The sequence below is a fragment of the Apteryx mantelli genome, chromosome 34, assembly GCF_036417845.1.
Source record: "Apteryx mantelli isolate bAptMan1 chromosome 34, bAptMan1.hap1, whole genome shotgun sequence".
NCBI lineage: Eukaryota > Metazoa > Chordata > Aves > Apterygiformes > Apterygidae > Apteryx > Apteryx mantelli.
The window spans coordinates 1,880,726-1,896,543 of record NC_090011.1 but is presented as its reverse complement, the minus strand read 5'-3'; the positions used below and the strand labels follow the sequence as shown (position 1 = coordinate 1,896,543).

The window sequence follows — 15,818 nt, the reverse complement described above, 5'->3', positions numbered from 1 at the left end:
GCAATGCACGGCCTTGTGCAATGCACGGTGTTGTGCAATGGCGGCTTTGTGCAATGCACAACCTTGTGCAATGCACGGTGTTGTGCAATGGCGGCTTTGTGCAACGCACAACCTTGTGCAATGCACGGTGTTGTGCAACGGTGGCTTTGTGCAATGCACGGCCTTGTGCAATGCACGGTGTTGTGCAATGGCAGCTTTGTGCAATGCACAACCTTGTGCAATGCACGGTGTTGTGCAACGGTGGCTTTGTGCAATGCACGGCCTTGTGCAATGCACGGTGTTGTGCAACGGCGGCTTTGTGCAATGCACAACCTTGTGCAATGCACGGTGTTGTGCAATGGCAGCCTTGTGTGATGCACGGCCTTGTGCAACAGCAGCCTTGTGCAATGGCATCCTTGTGCAATGCACAGCCTTGTGCAACGGCAGCTTTGTGCAATGCATGGCATTGTGCAGTGGTGGCTTTCTGCAATGCACGGCCTTGTGCAACAGCAGCTTTGTGCAATGCACGGCCTTGTGCGATGGTGGCTTTGTGCAATACACAACCTTGTGCAACAGCAGCTTTGTGCAATGCATGGTGTTGTGCAATGGCGGCTTTGTGCAATGCACGGCCTTGTGCAATGCATGGTGTTGTGCAACGGCAGCTCTGTGCAATGCACGGCCTTGAGCAACGGCAACTTTGTGCAATGTGTAGCCTTGTGCAATGGTGGCTTTGTGCAATGGCAGCTTTGTGCAATGCACAGTGTTGTGCAATGCATGGTGTTGTGCAACAACAGCCTTGTGCAACAGCAGCCTTGTGCAATACAGAGCATTGTGCAGTGGTGGCTTTGTGCAATGCACGGCCTTGTGCAACGGCAGCCTTGTGCAATGCACAACCTTGTGCAACAGGAGCCTTGTGTAATGCATGGCATTGTGCAATGGTGGCTTTGTGCAATGCAGAGCGTTGTGCAATGGCATCCTTGTGCAATGTACAACATTGTGCAACAGCAGCTTTCTGCAACGGCAGCCTTGTGCAATGCATGGCACTGTGCAATGCACGGGGTTGTGCAATGGCATCCTCGTGCAATGCACGGCCTTGTGCAACAGCAACCTTGTGCAATGGCAGCTTTGTGCAATACACAGCGTCGTGCAATGCACAACCTTGTGCAACAGCAGCTTTGTGCAATGGCATCCTCGTGCAATGCACGGCCTTGTGCAATGCACAGTCTTGTGCAACAGCAGCTTTGTGCAATGCACGGCCTTGTGCAATGGCGGCTTTGTGCAATGCACGGCCTTGTGCAACAGCAGCTTTGTGCAATGCATTGAGTTGTGCAACGGCTTCCTTGCGCGACGTGCAGTGCGCGGAGTCGCGCGCCGCCGGCCTCGTGCACCGTGGGGCCTCGTGCAACGTGCAGCGTCGTGCGAGGCGCAGATGGGGGGGGGGGCGACGCGCGGCCCCTTCGCGAGCGCCTCCGAGGAGGGCGTGCAAAAGACGCGGGTTTGGGGGGGGCCTCGTGCGACACGGGGGCCTCGTGCAGCCTCCCCCCCCCCCGCCCCGAAGCGCCTCCACGGACGGCGTGCGAGAGACACGGATGCGGCAGCGCTGCCTGCAGCCCCGGGGGACCTCGTGCGACGTGGGGGCCTGGGCGCCGGCGTGGGGTGACGGCCCGGTGCGCCGGCCCGGTGTGATGGTCCTGTGCGAACGGCGGCCTCGTGCGAGGGCCCCGTGCGACGTGTGGCCTCGTGCAACGGCCTCGTGCAATGGCCTTGTGCAATGACTTCGTGCAACGTGTCACCTTGTGCAATGGCCTTGTGCAATGGCCTCGTGCAATGGCCTTGTGCAATGACTTCGTGCAACATGTCACCTTGTGCAATGGCCTTGTGCAACGGCCTCGTGCAATGGCCCTGTGCAACGTGTGGCCCTGTGCAATGGCCTTGTGCAATGGCCTCGTGCAACGGCCTTGTGCAACGTGTCACCTTGTGCAACGGCCTCGTGCAATGGCCTCGTGCAACATGTCGCCTTGTGCAATGGCCTCGTGCAATGGCCTCGTGCAACATGTCACCATGTGCAATGGCCTTGTGCAATGGCCTCGTGCAACGGCCTCGTGCAACATGTCACCATGTGCAATGGCTTTGTGCAACGGCCTCATGCAACAGCCTTGTGCAACATGTCGCCTCGTGCAACATGTCACCTTGTGCAACGGCCTCGTGCAATGGCCTCGTGCAACACGTGGCCTCGTGCAACGGCCCCGTGCGAGGGTCCCCTGCGCCGCCCCCCCCCCCGCCGTGCTCTCGCTTGCTTGCGGCCCCTCCCCCCGCCGGGGCCCCCCCCCCCGAAAAAAACCGCCGCCACCGACAACAAAACCCCCCCGGACGAAACCCACCTCCCCCCCCCCCCAAAAAAAACCCCCACCCCACCGAAAAGAACAACCCCCCCCCCGCCGCGGTGGTGGTGGTGGTGGGGGGAGGGGGGGGGAGCGGGGCCCCCCCCCAGGCCCCCCCCTCGGGGGGGGGATTTTTTTTTTAAAGATTCGCCGCCGCCGACTTTCCTATTTTAATAAAAATCCATCACGGTGTTTCCAACCGCCGCCGGGAGCCTCTGTGCGCCGGGGGGGGGGGGGGGGGGGCCCCACGGCTCCGTCACGCGTGACGGCGGCTCCCGGGGGGGGTGGGGGGGCGCGCTGCGGATGCTCGTCGCTATGGCAACGGGCCGGTCGCCGTGGCAACACTGCGCGCGGCGGGGGAGGGGAGGGGCGGCGCGCCGTCGCCATGGCAACACTGCCGGTGGCCTGCGGCGGGGCGGGGGGAGGAGGGGGTTGGTTGCCACGGCAACGGGGGGTGGTGGGGAGGAGGCGGGGCTTGCGGAGCCGTCGCCACGGCGACGGGGGGTGTGGGGAGGAGGCGGGGCTTGCGGAGCCGTCGCCACGGCGACGGGGGGTGTGTGGGGGGAGGCGGGGCTTGCGGAGCCGTCGCCACGGCGACGGAGGGGTGTGGGGGGGGAGGCGGGGCTTGCGGAGCCGTCGCCACGGCGACGGGGGGGTGTGGGGGGAGGAGGCGGGGCTTGCGGAGCCGTCGCCACGGCAACGGCGCCCGGCGGGGCGAGGGGACCCAGGCGCCCGGGCTCCCCCCCCCCCCCCCCGGGTGACCCCTGACCCCCGCCCCGCCGGGAGGGGCCCAGGCGTCCGAGTTGAGCATTAACCCGCCGGGGCCGAAGGTCGCCGTTGGGGCCCTGTTGCGCCGAGCGGGGGCAGGTGGGGAGGGGGGCAGTTTTTGGGGTCAGATGGGGCAGTTTTGGGTCAGTGGGGGCAGCTAGGGAGCAGATTTGGGGCTAAAAGGGGCAGTTCTGGGGCTCGGGGGGGCAGTTAGGGGCTGAGGGGCAGTTAGGGGTCCGAGGGGGGCAGTTCTGGGGCTGGGGGGGCAGTTAGGGGTCCGGGGGGGCTCGCTGACCCCTGACCCCTGACCCCCTGACCCCTGACCTCTGACCCAGCCATGGCGGAGGCCCCGCGGTGCCGCCGCGTCGGGATCCTGGGCTACGGGCAACTGGGTAGGCCGGGCCCGGGGCAACTGGGGCAACTGGGAGAACTGGGGGGGCCACTGGGGGCTGTGGGGGTAAATTGAGGCTCTGGGGGGGGCAATTGGGGGCTGTGGGGGTAATTGGGGGCTGTGGGGGGGCAACTGGGGGTTGCGGGGGGGGCAAATGGAGGCTGCGGGGAGGCAATTGGGGGCTGTGGGGGGGTAACTGGGGGCTGAGGGGGGCAATTGGGGGCTGAGGTGGCAACTGGGGGCTGTGGGGGGGTAACTGGGGGCTGAGAGGGGGCAATTGGGGGCTGTGCGGGGGGTAATTTGGGGGCTGGGGGGCAATTAGGGGCTGGGGGGGGCAATCGGGGGCTCTGGGGGGGGGCATTTGGGGGCTGAAGGGGTCAACGGAGACTGTGGGGGGGCAATTGGCTGGGGGGGCAAACAGAGGCTTTGGGGGGGGCAAACGGCTGTGGGGGGGGCAATTGGGGGGGCAGTTTTTACCCCAGGGTAGTTCTGGGGGGGGGGGGGAAGTTGCGGGGCAGTTGTTGCCCCAGAGCAGTTCTGGAGGGGGAGGGAGGGGGCAGTTGTGGGGCGGTTTTTTTGCCCCCGGGGGGGGCAGTTGTGGGGCAGTTGCCCCCCCCCCCGACGGGGCGGTTGTTGCCCCAGGGCAGTTCCTGGCGGGGCAATTGCTGGCCGAGGGGCCCCGCTCGGGGCTGGCGCTGGCTTTCGTGTGGGCCCGCGACGGCGCCCGCCTGGGGCCCCTGCCGCCCCCCCTGCGCCTGCCCCACCTCGGCCTCCTGCCCCACACGTGAGTCACCCCCCCCCTTGTCACCCCCCTTGTCACCCCCCCTTGTCACCCCCTGCCACCTCCCGGCGCCCCTCGGCACCCCATCACCTCCCTCCTGCCGCCTCTTGCTGCCCTCTGTCGCCCCCTGCCCCACTGCTGCCTCCTGCCCCACACGTGAGTCACCCCCTCCTTGTCACCCTCCTTGTCACCCTCCTTGTCACCCCCGCCTTGTCACCTCCCTTGTCACCTCCCTTCTCACCTCCCGGCGCCCCTTGGCACCCCGTCACCTCCCTCCTGCCGCCTCTTGTTGCCCTCCGTCACCCCCTGCCCCACTACTGCCTCCTGCCCCACACGTGAGTCACCCCCCCCTTGTAACCCTCCCTTGTCACCTCCTTGTCACCCCTTGTCACCCCCCTTGTCACCCCCTGCCACCTCCCGGCGCCCCTTGTCACCCCGTCACCTCCCTCCTGCCGCCTCTTGTTGCCCTCTGTCGCCCCCTGCCCCACTGCTGCCTCCTGCCCCACACGTGAGTCACCCCCCCCTTGTCACCCCCTGTCACCTGTGCGTCGCCGCTGTCACCCTGCCAGGTCACCTCTGTGCCCTCCTGCCCCACGCGCGAGTCCCCATCGCCCCTCGTCACCCCCCCCCGTCACCCTCTGCCCCATACGTGAGTCACCACCGTCACCCCCCATCAGCCCGCCCCTGTCACCTCCACCCTGTCACCTCCGGGGCTCCGTGTCACCCCCGTGTCACCCCCCACGTTACCTCCCCGAACCCCTGTGTCACCACCCCCGTCGCCCCCCAGGACCTCCGTGTCACCGCCTACGTCAGCTCTGTGCCACCCCCAGGACCCCCGTGTCACCTCCACGTCGCCCCCCTCCATCCCCACGTCCCCATGGCCACCCACGTCCCCATGTCACCCCCCCCGTGTCCCCCAGGGCCGTGGACCTGGTGGTGGAGGTGGCCCACCCCTGCGTGGCCCAGCAGCACGGCGAGGAGATCCTGGCCCACGCTGACTTCATGGTGGGGACACGGAGGGGGACAGGGACGAGGTGGTGGGGACAGTGGGGACGGGACATTGGGGACAGCAGGGAGGGGATGGCAGGGGTGTGTGGCTGTGAGGGTGGTGGGGACGTTGGGGACACGAGGGACATTAGGGAGGAGGGGATGTGCGGACAGCAGGGACATGGGGACGGCGGGACACTGGGGACCTCAGGGCTGTTGGGGGTGGCAGGGAGGTTGGGCCATCGGGGACACTGGGGCTGGGACAGTGGGGACGTTGGGGACATTGGGACTGGGGCACTGGGGACTTGGGGACGGTGGGGATGATGGGGACAGTGGGGCTGGGGCATTGGGGACACTGGGATGTGGGGACATTGGGGACAGTGGTTCCAAGACACTGGGGACATGGGGATGATGGGGACAACGGAGACAGTGTGGCAGGGACACAGGGGACATCGGGGACACCGGGGACATTGAGGACAGGGGGGTCATTGGGGATGGGGCACTGGGGACACGGAGAATTGGGGGGTGATGGGGACATTGGGGCTGGGACGTAGGGGACATTGGGGACACCAGGGACAGCGGGGCCATTTGTGCTAGGAAATTGGGGACATGGGGACGATGGGGACAGTAGGGCTGGGACATGGGGGACAGCGGGGCCACTGGGGACAGGACACGGAGGACGTCAGGATGCTGGGGATGCTGGGGACAACAGGGCCAGCGGGAGGGGACGTTGGGGACGGCGGGTGACCCCCGGCTGTCCCCCAGCTGGGGTCCCCAACGGCGCTGGCGGATCCGGACACGGAGCGGCGGCTGCGGGAGGCGGCGGAACGCGGAGGTCACACGCTCTACGTGCCCCGCGGCGCCCTGTGGGGCTGCGAGGACATCCGGCGCATGGATGCCACCGGCACGCTGGCCGTGAGCTGGGTTGGGGACACTGTGGGGTGGGGTGGGGGACACCAAGGAGTGGGGACATCGTGGGGTTGGGGACACTGTGGGGTTGGGGACCTTGTGGGGCTGCGAGGACATCCGGCACATGGATGCCACCGGCACGCTGGCCGTGAGCCGTGGGGCGGGGACGCCGTGGGGTCGGGGACACCAAGGAGTGGGGACATCGCGGGGTTGGGGACCTTGTGGGACTGTGAGGACATCCGGTGCGTGGATGCCACCGGCACGCTGGCCGTGAGCCGTGGGGCGGGGACGCCGTGGGGTGGGGGATGCCGTGGGGTGGACGCCATGGGATTGGGGACACCATGGGGCTGGAGACACCGTGCGGTTGAGGACATCATGGGGCAGTGAGGACATCCAGTGTACGGATGCTGCTGTCAGCCCTGGGGTGGGGACACTGGTTGGGTGACGGCATCTGCTTGGGTGCCAGCGTTGGGTTGGTGACAGTGTTGGGTTGGTGACCATGTCCAGTTGGGTGACGGCATCTGGTTGGGTGCCAGCATTGGGTTGATGCTGGCATCGGGGTGGTGACCATGTCTGGTTGGGTGACAGCATTGGGTTGGGGACAGTGTTGGGTTGGTGACCATGTTCAATTGGGTGATGGTGTCTGGTTGGGTGGTGGTGCCAGCATTGGGTTGGTGCCCACGTCCGGTTGGGTGATGGTGTTGGGTTGGTGATGGCACTGGGATGGTGACAGCGTTGGGTTGGTGACCATGTGTGGTTGGGTGACAACGTTGGGTTGATGCCAGCTCCGGGTTGGTGCCCACATCCGGTTGGGTGACAGCACCGTGCCGGGCACCATCGCATCGAGCGCCAATGCGGTGTTGGAGGCCACCGTGGGGTCGGTGCCGGGGTGGGTGACGGCGTCCCCTCGCGCCAGGCGCTGAAGGTGACGATGACGAAGGCGCCGCAGAGCTTCCGGCTGGAGGGGACGCTGCGGGAGCGGCTGGCGGCGGCGGTGGCGGCCGGTGGCCCCGCGGTGCTCTACGAGGGACCCGTGCGTCCCCTCTGCGCCCTGGCCCCCAACAACGTCAACACCATGGCGGCCGCCTGCGTGGCCGCCCCCCGCCTCGGCTTCGACGGCGTCCTCGCCCGCCTGGTGGCTGACCCCAGGTGGGTGACGCCACCCCCCACGTCCCCGTTCCCCCCGGCGTCACCGCAATGTCCCCATGGCTTGTGGAGGAGGTGATGGGCATCAGGGATAGGTTCTCCTTGTCACCGGTGCCCGGCGCCACCCCGTGATGCCTGGGACGGTGTGTCCTTTGTGTCACCCTATGTCACCCCTGTGTCCCACCATGTCCCTCCATGTCACCTCGTGTCCCTCTGTGTCACCTCATGTCCCTCCAGTGTCCCCCCGGCACATGGAGGAGGTGATGGGCATCAGGGACAGGTTCTCCTTGTCACCGGTGCCCAGCGCCACCCCGGGATGCCTGGGATGGTGTGTCCTTTGTGTCACCCCGTGTCACCCCTGTGTCCCACCGTGTCCCTCTGTGTCACCTGATGTCCCTCCAGTGTCCCCCCGGCACGTGGAGGAGGTGATGGGCATCAGGGACAGGTTCTCCTTGTCACCGGTGCCCAGCACCACCCTGGGATGCCTGGGACGGTGTGTCCTTTGTGTCACCCCATGTCACCCCTGTGTCCCACCGTGTCCCTCTGTGTCACCCGATGTCCCTCCAGTGTCTCCCCGGCACATGGAGGAGGTGATGGGCATCAGGGACAGGTTCTCCTTGTCACCTGTGCCCAGTGCCACCCCGGGATGCCTGGGACGGTGTGTCCTTTGTGTCACCCCATGTCACCCATGTGTCCCACCATGTCCCTCTGTGTCACCTCATGTCCCTCCAGTGTCCCCCCAGCACATGGAGATGGTGATGGGTGTCAGGGAGGAGGCTCTCCGCATTGGTGGCATCCAGCGCAACGCCACAACGCTGCGTGTGCCATGTCCCCTGTGTCCCCTTGATGTCCCTTGTGATGTCCCGTGTCACCCTGTGCCCCCACAAAGTCCCCCTGGCACACGGAGGAGGTGACGGATGTTGGGGTGATGGGCTCCCCACGTCACTGATGTGTGACGCAACCCCGTGACACCCGGCACGGTGGGTGTCCCCCCGTGTCCCCGCAGTGTCCCCGACTGGCACGTGGTGGAGGTGGAGGTGACGGGCGTCGGGGAGCAGGGCCGGGCTCTGCGCGTCACCAGCACCCGCCGCAACCCCGCGACGCCCGGGGCCGTCACCGGCACGGCCACCCGCGACGCCTTCTGGAGCAGCCTCCTGGGTGAGCACCCGCCCTGGCGCCTGTCACCTGCGTCCCCAATGTCCCTCTGTGTCCCCATGTCCTTCCATGTCCCTACATGTCCCTGTTCCCCCATGTCCCATGTCCATCCGTGTCCCTCCCATGTCCCCCATGTCCCTCCATGTCCCGTGTCCCCTGTGTCCCCCATGTCCCTCCATGACCCCCCATGTCCCCCACGTCCCTCCATGTCCCTCCATGTCCCCCGTGTCCCACCATGTCCCTCCTTGTCCCCCATGTCCCCCCATGTCCCCTCAGTCGCCATCTTGTCTCCCTCCCTCCCAGCCTGCCGCGGACACGGCGGATGCGTCCAGCTCTGCTGAGGCCGCCCCGACAGGGACGAGGACGAGGACACGGACGGGGCCGGGCCCGGGGGCGCCGCGGGTGTCACCGAGGGGGGGGGACATTAAAGCCGGCGGTGACACCAGGACGACTCGCGTCTTCATGGCGACGCCGCGGGGGCGCCAGCGCCCCGGGGCACGCCGGGAAGGCCGCCGGCCCGCCGGGAGGACCGCGCCCCGGGGCATGCCGGGAGCGGCCCCCTCCCTCCGAGCGCGCTGGGTACTGTAGTTCCAGGCTGCGGCGCGGGGCACGCCGGGAGCCGCGGCCGCCGCGGCCGAGCAGAGCCGCGGGGCACGCCGGGAGCTGCAGGGCATGCCGGGAGCCGTAGTTCCGGCGGGCGCGGGGAATGCGGCCGCCGCCGGCCCGGGAGCAGCCTCTTGGTGGGCCGAGCCGGGTCGGGCCGGGGGGGTCCCGGGGGGAGCCCGAGGGGTGCGGGACGGCGCCGGGGGGCGGCCTGGGGGACCAGGGAGGACCCGAGAGGGCCTTGGGGGCGCGGGGAGCCGAGGCCCGAGCAGGGCCCAGGGGTCCGGGGGTGCCCGGGGGGGCCGCTGGCCTACTGGAAGGCCCTGGGGGGGGTCAGGGGGTGTCCGGAAGATCTGGGGGTGCCCTGGGGGTGTGTTGGGGTGCCTGGGGGGGGGTCCAAGGGGGTGTCCGGGAGCCTGACGGTGTCCTGGGGTGTGTGTGAGGCCCTTAGGGGGTATCTGAGGATCCAGGCGTGTCTTGGAAGTTTGTTGGGGTGTCTGGGGGGGTTCAAGGTGGTGTCCGGGGGGGCTGGAGGCCTTTTGGAAGGCCCTGGGGGGTGCGAGGGGGTGTTTAGGGGTCTAGGGGTGTCCTGGGGGTGCGTTTAGGGGTCTAGGGGGGCTCAAGGGGGTGTTTCCAGGGGTTTGGGGGTGCAGGGGGGCTTCTGGAAGGCCCTGGGGGGTGCAAGAGGGTATCCGGGGGTCTGGGCATGTCTTGGGGGGGGTCGTTATGGGGTGCAAGGGGGTGCAAGGGGGTGTCCTGGGGCTGCAGGGGCACCTTGGGGTGTGTGAGGGTGTTCGGGGGGGGGCTCAAGGGGGCGTTTGGGGGTGTCCTGGGCTGTCTAGGGGGGACTCAAGGGGGTGTCCGGGGGGGTGTCCGGGTGCAGGGGGGCATCTGGAAGACCCTGGGAGGCTACAAGGGGGGGTGTCGGGGGGTGTACTGGTGGTGCGGAGGGTTGTTAGGGGGTGTCCGGAGGTGCAGGGGGTGCGTGGGAGGTTGTTAGGGGGTGTCTGGAGGTGCAGGGGGCACTTGGGGGGTTGTTAGGGGGTGTCCGGAGGTGCAGGGGGTGTGTGTGGGGTTGTTAGGGGGTGTCTGGAGGTGCAGGGTGCGTGTGGGGGGTTGTTAGGGGGTTTCCGGAGGTGCAGGGGGCGCATGGGGGGTTGTTAGGGGGTGTCCGGAGTTGCAGGGGGTGTGTGTGGGGTTGTTAGGGGGTGTCTGGGGGTGCAGGGGGCTCGTGGGGGGTTGTTAGGGGGTGTCTGGAGGTACAGGGGGTGTGTGGGGGGTTGTTAGGGGGTGTCTGGAGGTGCAGGGTGTGCGTGGGGGGTTGTTAGGGGGTGTCTGGGGGTGCAGGGGGCACGTGGGGGGTTGTTAGGGGGTGTCCGGAGTTGCAGGGGGCGCGTGGGGGGTTGTTAGGGGGTGTCTGGGGGTGCAGGGGGCTCATGGGGGGTTGTTAGGGGGTGTCTGGAGGTACAGGGTGTGTGTGGGGGGGTGTCTGGGGGTGCAGGGGGTGTGTGGGGGGTTGTTAGGGGGTGTCTGGAGGTGCAGGGGGCACATGGGGGGTTGTTAGGGGGTGTCTGGGGGTGCAGGGGGTGCGTGGAGGGTTGTTAGGGGGTGCAGGGGGCTCGTGGGGGGTTGTTAGGGGGTGTCCGGGGGTGCAGGGGGTGCGTGAGGGGTTGTTAGGGGGTGTCCGGAGGTGCAGGGGGTGTGTGGGGGGTTGTTAGGGGGTGTCCGGAGGTGCAGGGGGTGTGCGGGGGGCTGTTAGGGGGTGCAGGGGGCGCGTGGGGGGTTTTTAGGAGGTGTCTGGGGGTGCAGGGGGTGCGTGAGGGGTTGTTAGGGGGTGTCCGGAGGTGCAGGGGGTGTGCGGGGGGCTGTTAGGGGGTGCAGGGGGCACGTGGGGGGTTGTTAGGGGTTGTCCGGAGGTGCGGGGGGTGCGTGGGGGGTTGTTAGCGGGTGTCTGGAGGTGCAGGGGGTGCGTGGGGGGTTGTTAGGGGGTGTCTGGGGGTGCAGGGGGGTTGTTGGGGGGTATCCGGGGGTATCCTGGGGCTGCTGGGGGTCTTCTGGAAAGCTCTGGAAGATTCAAGGAGGTGTCACGGGGGGCTGCGGGTGTCCGGGAGGGTTGTTGGGGTCGTTACGGTGTATCTGGAGTACCCTGGGGGTGCGTCAGGGTGTCAAGGGGGTGTTTTGGGGGGTGCAGGGGGCTTCTGGAAGGCTGTGGGGGGGGGTCAGAGGAGTTGGGTGTTTCCTGTCGGCACGTGGGGTTGTTAGGGGGTATCCGGAGGCGCGCGCTGGGGGTAGCTACAGCGTTCGGAGGGGATCTGGTGGAGGTACAGAGCAAGCAACCGGAAGATTTAAGGGGAAAGTGTGTGGGGGGCCCTTTCGGCACCCCGCAGGCAGCGGCGGAGCGGCGCCATGTCCGAAGGCGGCTCGGAAGAGGAGGCGTCGGAGCGCCGGGAGCTGTACCACGAGCGGCAGCGCCTGGAGCTGTGCGCCGTGCACGCGCTCAACAACGTGCTGCAGCGGCCCTGCTTCACCCAGGAGGCGGCTGACGAGATCTGTAAACGGTGAGAAAAGGAGGAAAAACAGGCAGCTCCGCGTTTCCCGCTTGTTTCCCCTCCCTAGTTCCCTTTTTCCGACTCTGTTTTCCAGCCTGGCGCCCGAAGCTCGTTTAAATCCGCACCGCAGCGTCCTCGGCACCGGCAACTACGACGTCAACGTGATCATGGCGGCGCTGCAGAGCTTGGAGTTGGCGGCGGTGTGGTGGGACAAACGCCGGTGAGGCCGGGCTCATCCCTTCCCCGACTGTTTTCCCACCCCTTTTCCCTTCATCCCGCGCTGTTTTCTTTCCCTCGGAGCCGAGCAGGTCGCTGGAGCGCTTGGCGCTGGGCCGGATCGTGGGCTTCATCCTCAACGTGCCGTCGAACGTCTCGCTGGGCTTCGTGTCGCTGCCCGTCAGCCGCAAGCACTGGCTGGCGGTGCGGCAGCTCCGCGGCACCTACTACAACCTCGATTCCAAGCTGAAGGCTCCGGCGCGCATCGGAGGCGAGGGAGAACTCAGGTACGGAGCGGGTGGCACCGCCGGAGCGGCACCGGCGCCGGCGCCACCTCCAGAATCCTTTGTTTCCCTCTGTCAGGACCTTCCTGCGGCAATTCCTCTCCCAAGGCCTCTGCGAGGTTTTCCTCGTGGTGCCCAAAGCCGTGGAAGAAGCTGGCGCCTGGTTGAATCCGGAATGACAGCGGGATTTCGCCCGCGGAACCGGACGCTGGAGGTTCAGCTTGCACCGGTTTTCGGCGCGGTTGTGAATAGAGGGGGGGAAGCGGCACCGGAACGGGAGCTTCCCGCTGCAAACCCCCGGCTCGACGTTGAGCCCGGCGCTGCCGACGCTTCTCCCGGCGGGATAAAGGACGCGGTGTGAAACCGGTTGGGTGTTGTGCTCGCCGGCGCCGCGAAGGGACCACGCGGGGCGGCGGGAGCCCGGCTGGCCCGGGAGCCCTTTTCACCCGTCGGCAACCCCTAATTTTGCCTGTTTTCACCTCTTTTTTTCCCCTTTTTTGCTCCCCGCCGCAGGATTTTCCTGCCAAAATTCGGAGCCGGCCGCGGGGCGCTGTTGGCGTCGGGGCGTTTTAACGCGTTGCGGCGGTTGTGCGTGCCGGTTGTGCGTGCCACACGCCGCTTGAGCTTGTCGCACGCTGCTTACGCCTGTCGCGCCGCTTGTGCGTTCCGTGTGCCGGCTGTGCGTCACACGCCGCTTGTGCGTGTCACACGCTGCTTGTGCGCCTTCCGCACTGCTTGCACGTGCCGGATATGCGCGGTACCCGCTGGTCACGTGTTCGGCACACCCGTCACACACCGCTTGTGCACATTTCCCCTCACACCGCCCGGAGCGGCATCTCCGGCACCCGGGCCGGTTGTTTCCGGCTGTCTCCGGTGCCGGATTCCCCCCTCGTCCCCCAGCTCTGCAGCGACCGAGGTGGCCTCGAGGGGTTAATTAACAGGGTTAATTAACGCCGGGCGCTAATTACGGCGAGGGGGCTGGGTGAGCGGCGCTGATCGCGCCCCCACCGTGGGGTGATTAAAACCTCATTTCCAGGTTCGTGGCTCTTCCGTAGCTTTTCCTGTTGTCACCCCCAGGGGGAGAACGGGACCATCCCAAGCTCAGCACAAGCTTTTGGGGGCAACTAACCCCGATTTTCCGCCCCAAAACGGACCCACGCTCGCTGCACCCTGGAGCAAAGCCAACCCTTGGCGCTCCGTCCCCCATCAGGGTTCCCCAACGGCAGCTTTTCCATGTGCAGGGAGAAACCCCCGGGAATAAAACCCTTAATTAACGTGTTTATAGCCTACAGGGAGGAAGCAGATCTATTTTGAAAGGCAAAACGTTGGGGATTTAACGAGCGCTAGGGGCAACGCCATTAAGGCACGTTTTCCTGCTGATCCCAGTGGCGGCAGCTCCTTTGGGAGAAGGTGGGTGGCTCTGAAAAGAGCCGTTGGGTGGTGGTGGCAGCCCGGGCGCCCCTCACTTGGAGCTGGTGTACTTGGTGACGGCCTTGGTGCCCTCGGAGACGGCGTGCTTGGCCAGCTCGCCGGGCAGCAGCAGGCGCACGGCGGTCTGGATCTCGCGCGACGTGATGGTGGAGCGCTTGTTGTAGTGCGCCAGGCGCGAGGCCTCGCCGGCGATGCGCTCGAAGATGTCGTTGACGAAGGAGTTCATGATGCCCATGGCCTTGGAGGAGATGCCCGTGTCCGGGTGCACCTGCTTCAGCACCTTGTACACGTAGATGGAGTAGCTCTCCTTGCGGCTGCGGCGCCGCTTCTTGTCGCCCTTCTTCTGCGTCTTCGTCACCGCTTTCTTGGAGCCCTTCTTGGGCGCAGGCGCCGACTTGGCCGGCTCGGGCATCGCTGCTGCTGTCGCTGCTGTCGCTGCTGTCGCCGCCGCTGCTCAGAGCGCAGTGAGGCGGCGGGGGGCGGCGGCGCGGCTTTATAGCGGCGCTATGCAAATGAGGGCTCCGCGGCCGCGCCCTCCCATTGGCCGAGGGCGCGCGGGGGGCGGGGACGCATGCAAAGAAGCGGCTCCAAAGCGCGGCTCGCCATTGGCTGCGGCAGCAGCGGCCTCCTCAGCCAATCCGCTGGCGCCTTTCGCATCCCCGCGTGCACATAAAGCCTGCGGGAAGCAGGCGGGCGGCGCAGCGCTGCTGGCGCTTGTGTCGGGGCCGAGTCGCCGCCGCTATGTCGGGCCGCGGGAAGCAGGGAGGCAAAGCGCGCGCCAAGGCCAAGTCACGCTCGTCGCGCGCGGGCCTCCAGTTCCCCGTGGGCCGCGTGCACCGCCTGCTGCGCAAGGGCAACTACGCGGAGCGCGTGGGCGCCGGCGCGCCTGTCTACCTGGCCGCCGTCATGGAGTACCTGACGGCCGAGATCCTGGAGCTGGCGGGCAACGCCGCCCGCGACAACAAGAAGACGCGCATCATCCCGCGCCACCTGCAGCTCGCCGTCCGCAACGACGAGGAGCTCAACAAGCTGCTGGGCAAAGTCACCATCGCGCAGGGCGGCGTCTTGCCCAACATCCAGGCCGTGCTGCTGCCCAAGAAGACCGAGAGCCACAAGCCCAAGGGCAAGTGAGGGCGCCGCGGCCGCCCCGGGGCTGCGCCTGCGCCCCGTCGCCCCCCCCCCCCCCAAAGGCTCTTTTCAGAGCCGCCCACGTCTTCGCGAGAGAGCTGCGGTCCTGGCCGAGGGGCGGAACGTCGCGCTGCAACTCAGCTCGGCGGGGCCGGGGGGAGGCAGCGGCGCGGGGCCGGCGGCCGCGGCAGAGCGGCGGGGCCGGGGGATGCGCGGCCGCGGGCGGAGCCGGGCGGCCCACGGGCTCCTCCTCCTTCTCCTTCCCGCCGGAGCGGGCGTTGGCCAATCAGCGCCGAGCCCGCGAAATTTAAAGCGCCGCCCGCGCGCCTCGCCCTAGCGGTCCCTCTGCGCGCGCGACTTCTCCCCCCCGCCCCCACCGTCTCGTAACGCTCCCCGCGCGCGTGCGCACAATGGGGAGCCAATGAGGAGTGCGGCGCGGGTATAAAAGGCGGCGGCGCGGAGCGGTGCGGGCAGTGCGGCGGGAGCGACAGCGCGGGCGGAGCGGAAGAGCAGTGCAGTGTGTGGGCGGTGTGAAGCAGCTGCCCCACTGCCGGTGGGGGGATGCGGCGCTCCCCGGCGTGGATAGAGCTGCCGCTCCGCGCGCTGCTCTTGTGGGGCTTGAAGACGGACGTGCGCTCGTGGAGCTCGGCTGTGACGGCGCTGCAGGAGGCCGGTGAGGCCCCTGGGGGGGGGCTCGGAAGGGGAACACCGAGTTCTGCCCCACCTATGTTAAGTGTGTCCCCGCTGTATCTAAGTGTGTTCTGCTGGCGCGTCTGTGATGCCCGGCGAATACCTCCGCCCTGCCTTCCTTTCCCCCCCCCGGCTCCTGTCGGAGCCGCCGTTCGCTCGTGGGGTTGTCCCGTACTCACTGCTGAACCTCGCCCCCGGGGAGCGCTAAGCCCGTTCCGCCCTGCGCTCTCCCCGCCCCCGGCGCTGCCGGGCGGGAGCATCATCCCCTGCCCCGGCCGAGGCGTTTCGGCGCTCGTAGGCGTGGGGCTGCTCTGGTACCGTGTCGGGGGCGAGGGGAATGTTGCACCTGTTTGGCGAAAAATGAGCTTTTTCTACTGTGAATGAGGAGTTGTTTTCATCCCTCCCTGGTGGTCTAGTGGT

At 67.3% G+C, this 15,818-nt stretch overlaps 4 protein-coding genes and 1 non-coding gene across 8 annotated transcripts in view; 4 read left to right on the top strand and 1 right to left on the bottom strand.

Moving 5' to 3' along the window:
• The first annotated feature begins 3,172 nt into the window (after positions 1-3,172).
• Positions 3,173-8,890, top strand: ASPDH (aspartate dehydrogenase domain containing). Of its 3 annotated transcripts, none has more exons than XM_067314342.1 (8): positions 3,173-3,190; positions 3,464-3,520; positions 4,162-4,303; positions 5,221-5,305; positions 6,053-6,202; positions 7,113-7,345; positions 8,349-8,500; positions 8,801-8,890. In XM_067314342.1, the coding sequence occupies exons 2-8, from the start codon at positions 3,466-3,468 to the stop codon at positions 8,836-8,838; spliced, it is 855 nt and encodes a 284-aa protein (XP_067170443.1). In that variant the 5' UTR covers positions 3,173-3,190; positions 3,464-3,465; the 3' UTR covers positions 8,839-8,890. The 3 variants fall into 3 exon arrangements, with proteins under 3 accessions (XP_067170443.1, XP_067170441.1, XP_067170442.1); XM_067314340.1 differs by having other exon boundaries at positions 3,185-3,227; XM_067314341.1 differs by lacking the exon at positions 3,173-3,190 and adding an exon at positions 3,266-3,271.
• An 86-nt stretch (positions 8,891-8,976) lies between these two features.
• On the top strand, positions 8,977-13,188 carry JOSD2 (Josephin domain containing 2). Of its 2 annotated transcripts, XM_067314337.1 has the most exons (5): positions 8,981-9,237; positions 11,488-11,658; positions 11,744-11,869; positions 11,958-12,152; positions 12,229-12,419. In XM_067314337.1, the coding sequence occupies exons 1-5, from the start codon at positions 9,170-9,172 to the stop codon at positions 12,326-12,328; spliced, it is 660 nt and encodes a 219-aa protein (XP_067170438.1). In that variant the 5' UTR covers positions 8,981-9,169; the 3' UTR covers positions 12,329-12,419. The 2 variants fall into 2 exon arrangements, with proteins under 2 accessions (XP_067170437.1, XP_067170438.1); XM_067314336.1 differs by having other exon boundaries at positions 8,977-9,237; positions 11,958-13,188.
• A 250-nt stretch (positions 13,189-13,438) lies between these two features.
• LOC136994925 (histone H2B 5-like) lies at positions 13,439-14,037 on the bottom strand. Its single transcript, XM_067314364.1, has one exon. The coding sequence runs from the start codon at positions 13,990-13,992 to the stop codon at positions 13,612-13,614; it is 381 nt and encodes a 126-aa protein (XP_067170465.1). The 5' UTR covers positions 13,993-14,037; the 3' UTR covers positions 13,439-13,611.
• The window catches only part of LOC106487895 (histone H2A type 2-C-like), a 4,042-nt gene continuing 2,260 nt past the window's right edge, over positions 14,037-15,818 (top strand). Inside the window, exon 1 of the mRNA XM_067314361.1 lies at positions 14,037-15,381. Coding sequence (XP_067170462.1) covers positions 14,322-14,711 — 390 coding nt within the window. The 5' untranslated portion in view covers positions 14,037-14,321 and the 3' untranslated portion in view covers positions 14,712-15,381. The remainder of the gene's footprint in view (positions 15,382-15,818) is intronic.
• TRNAE-CUC (transfer RNA glutamic acid (anticodon CUC)) overlaps positions 15,800-15,818 on the top strand; it is a 72-nt gene continuing 53 nt past the window's right edge. The window contains exon 1 of the tRNA in view: positions 15,800-15,818. This exon is cut by the window's right edge and continues 53 nt beyond it. This is a non-coding gene — a tRNA (tRNA-Glu).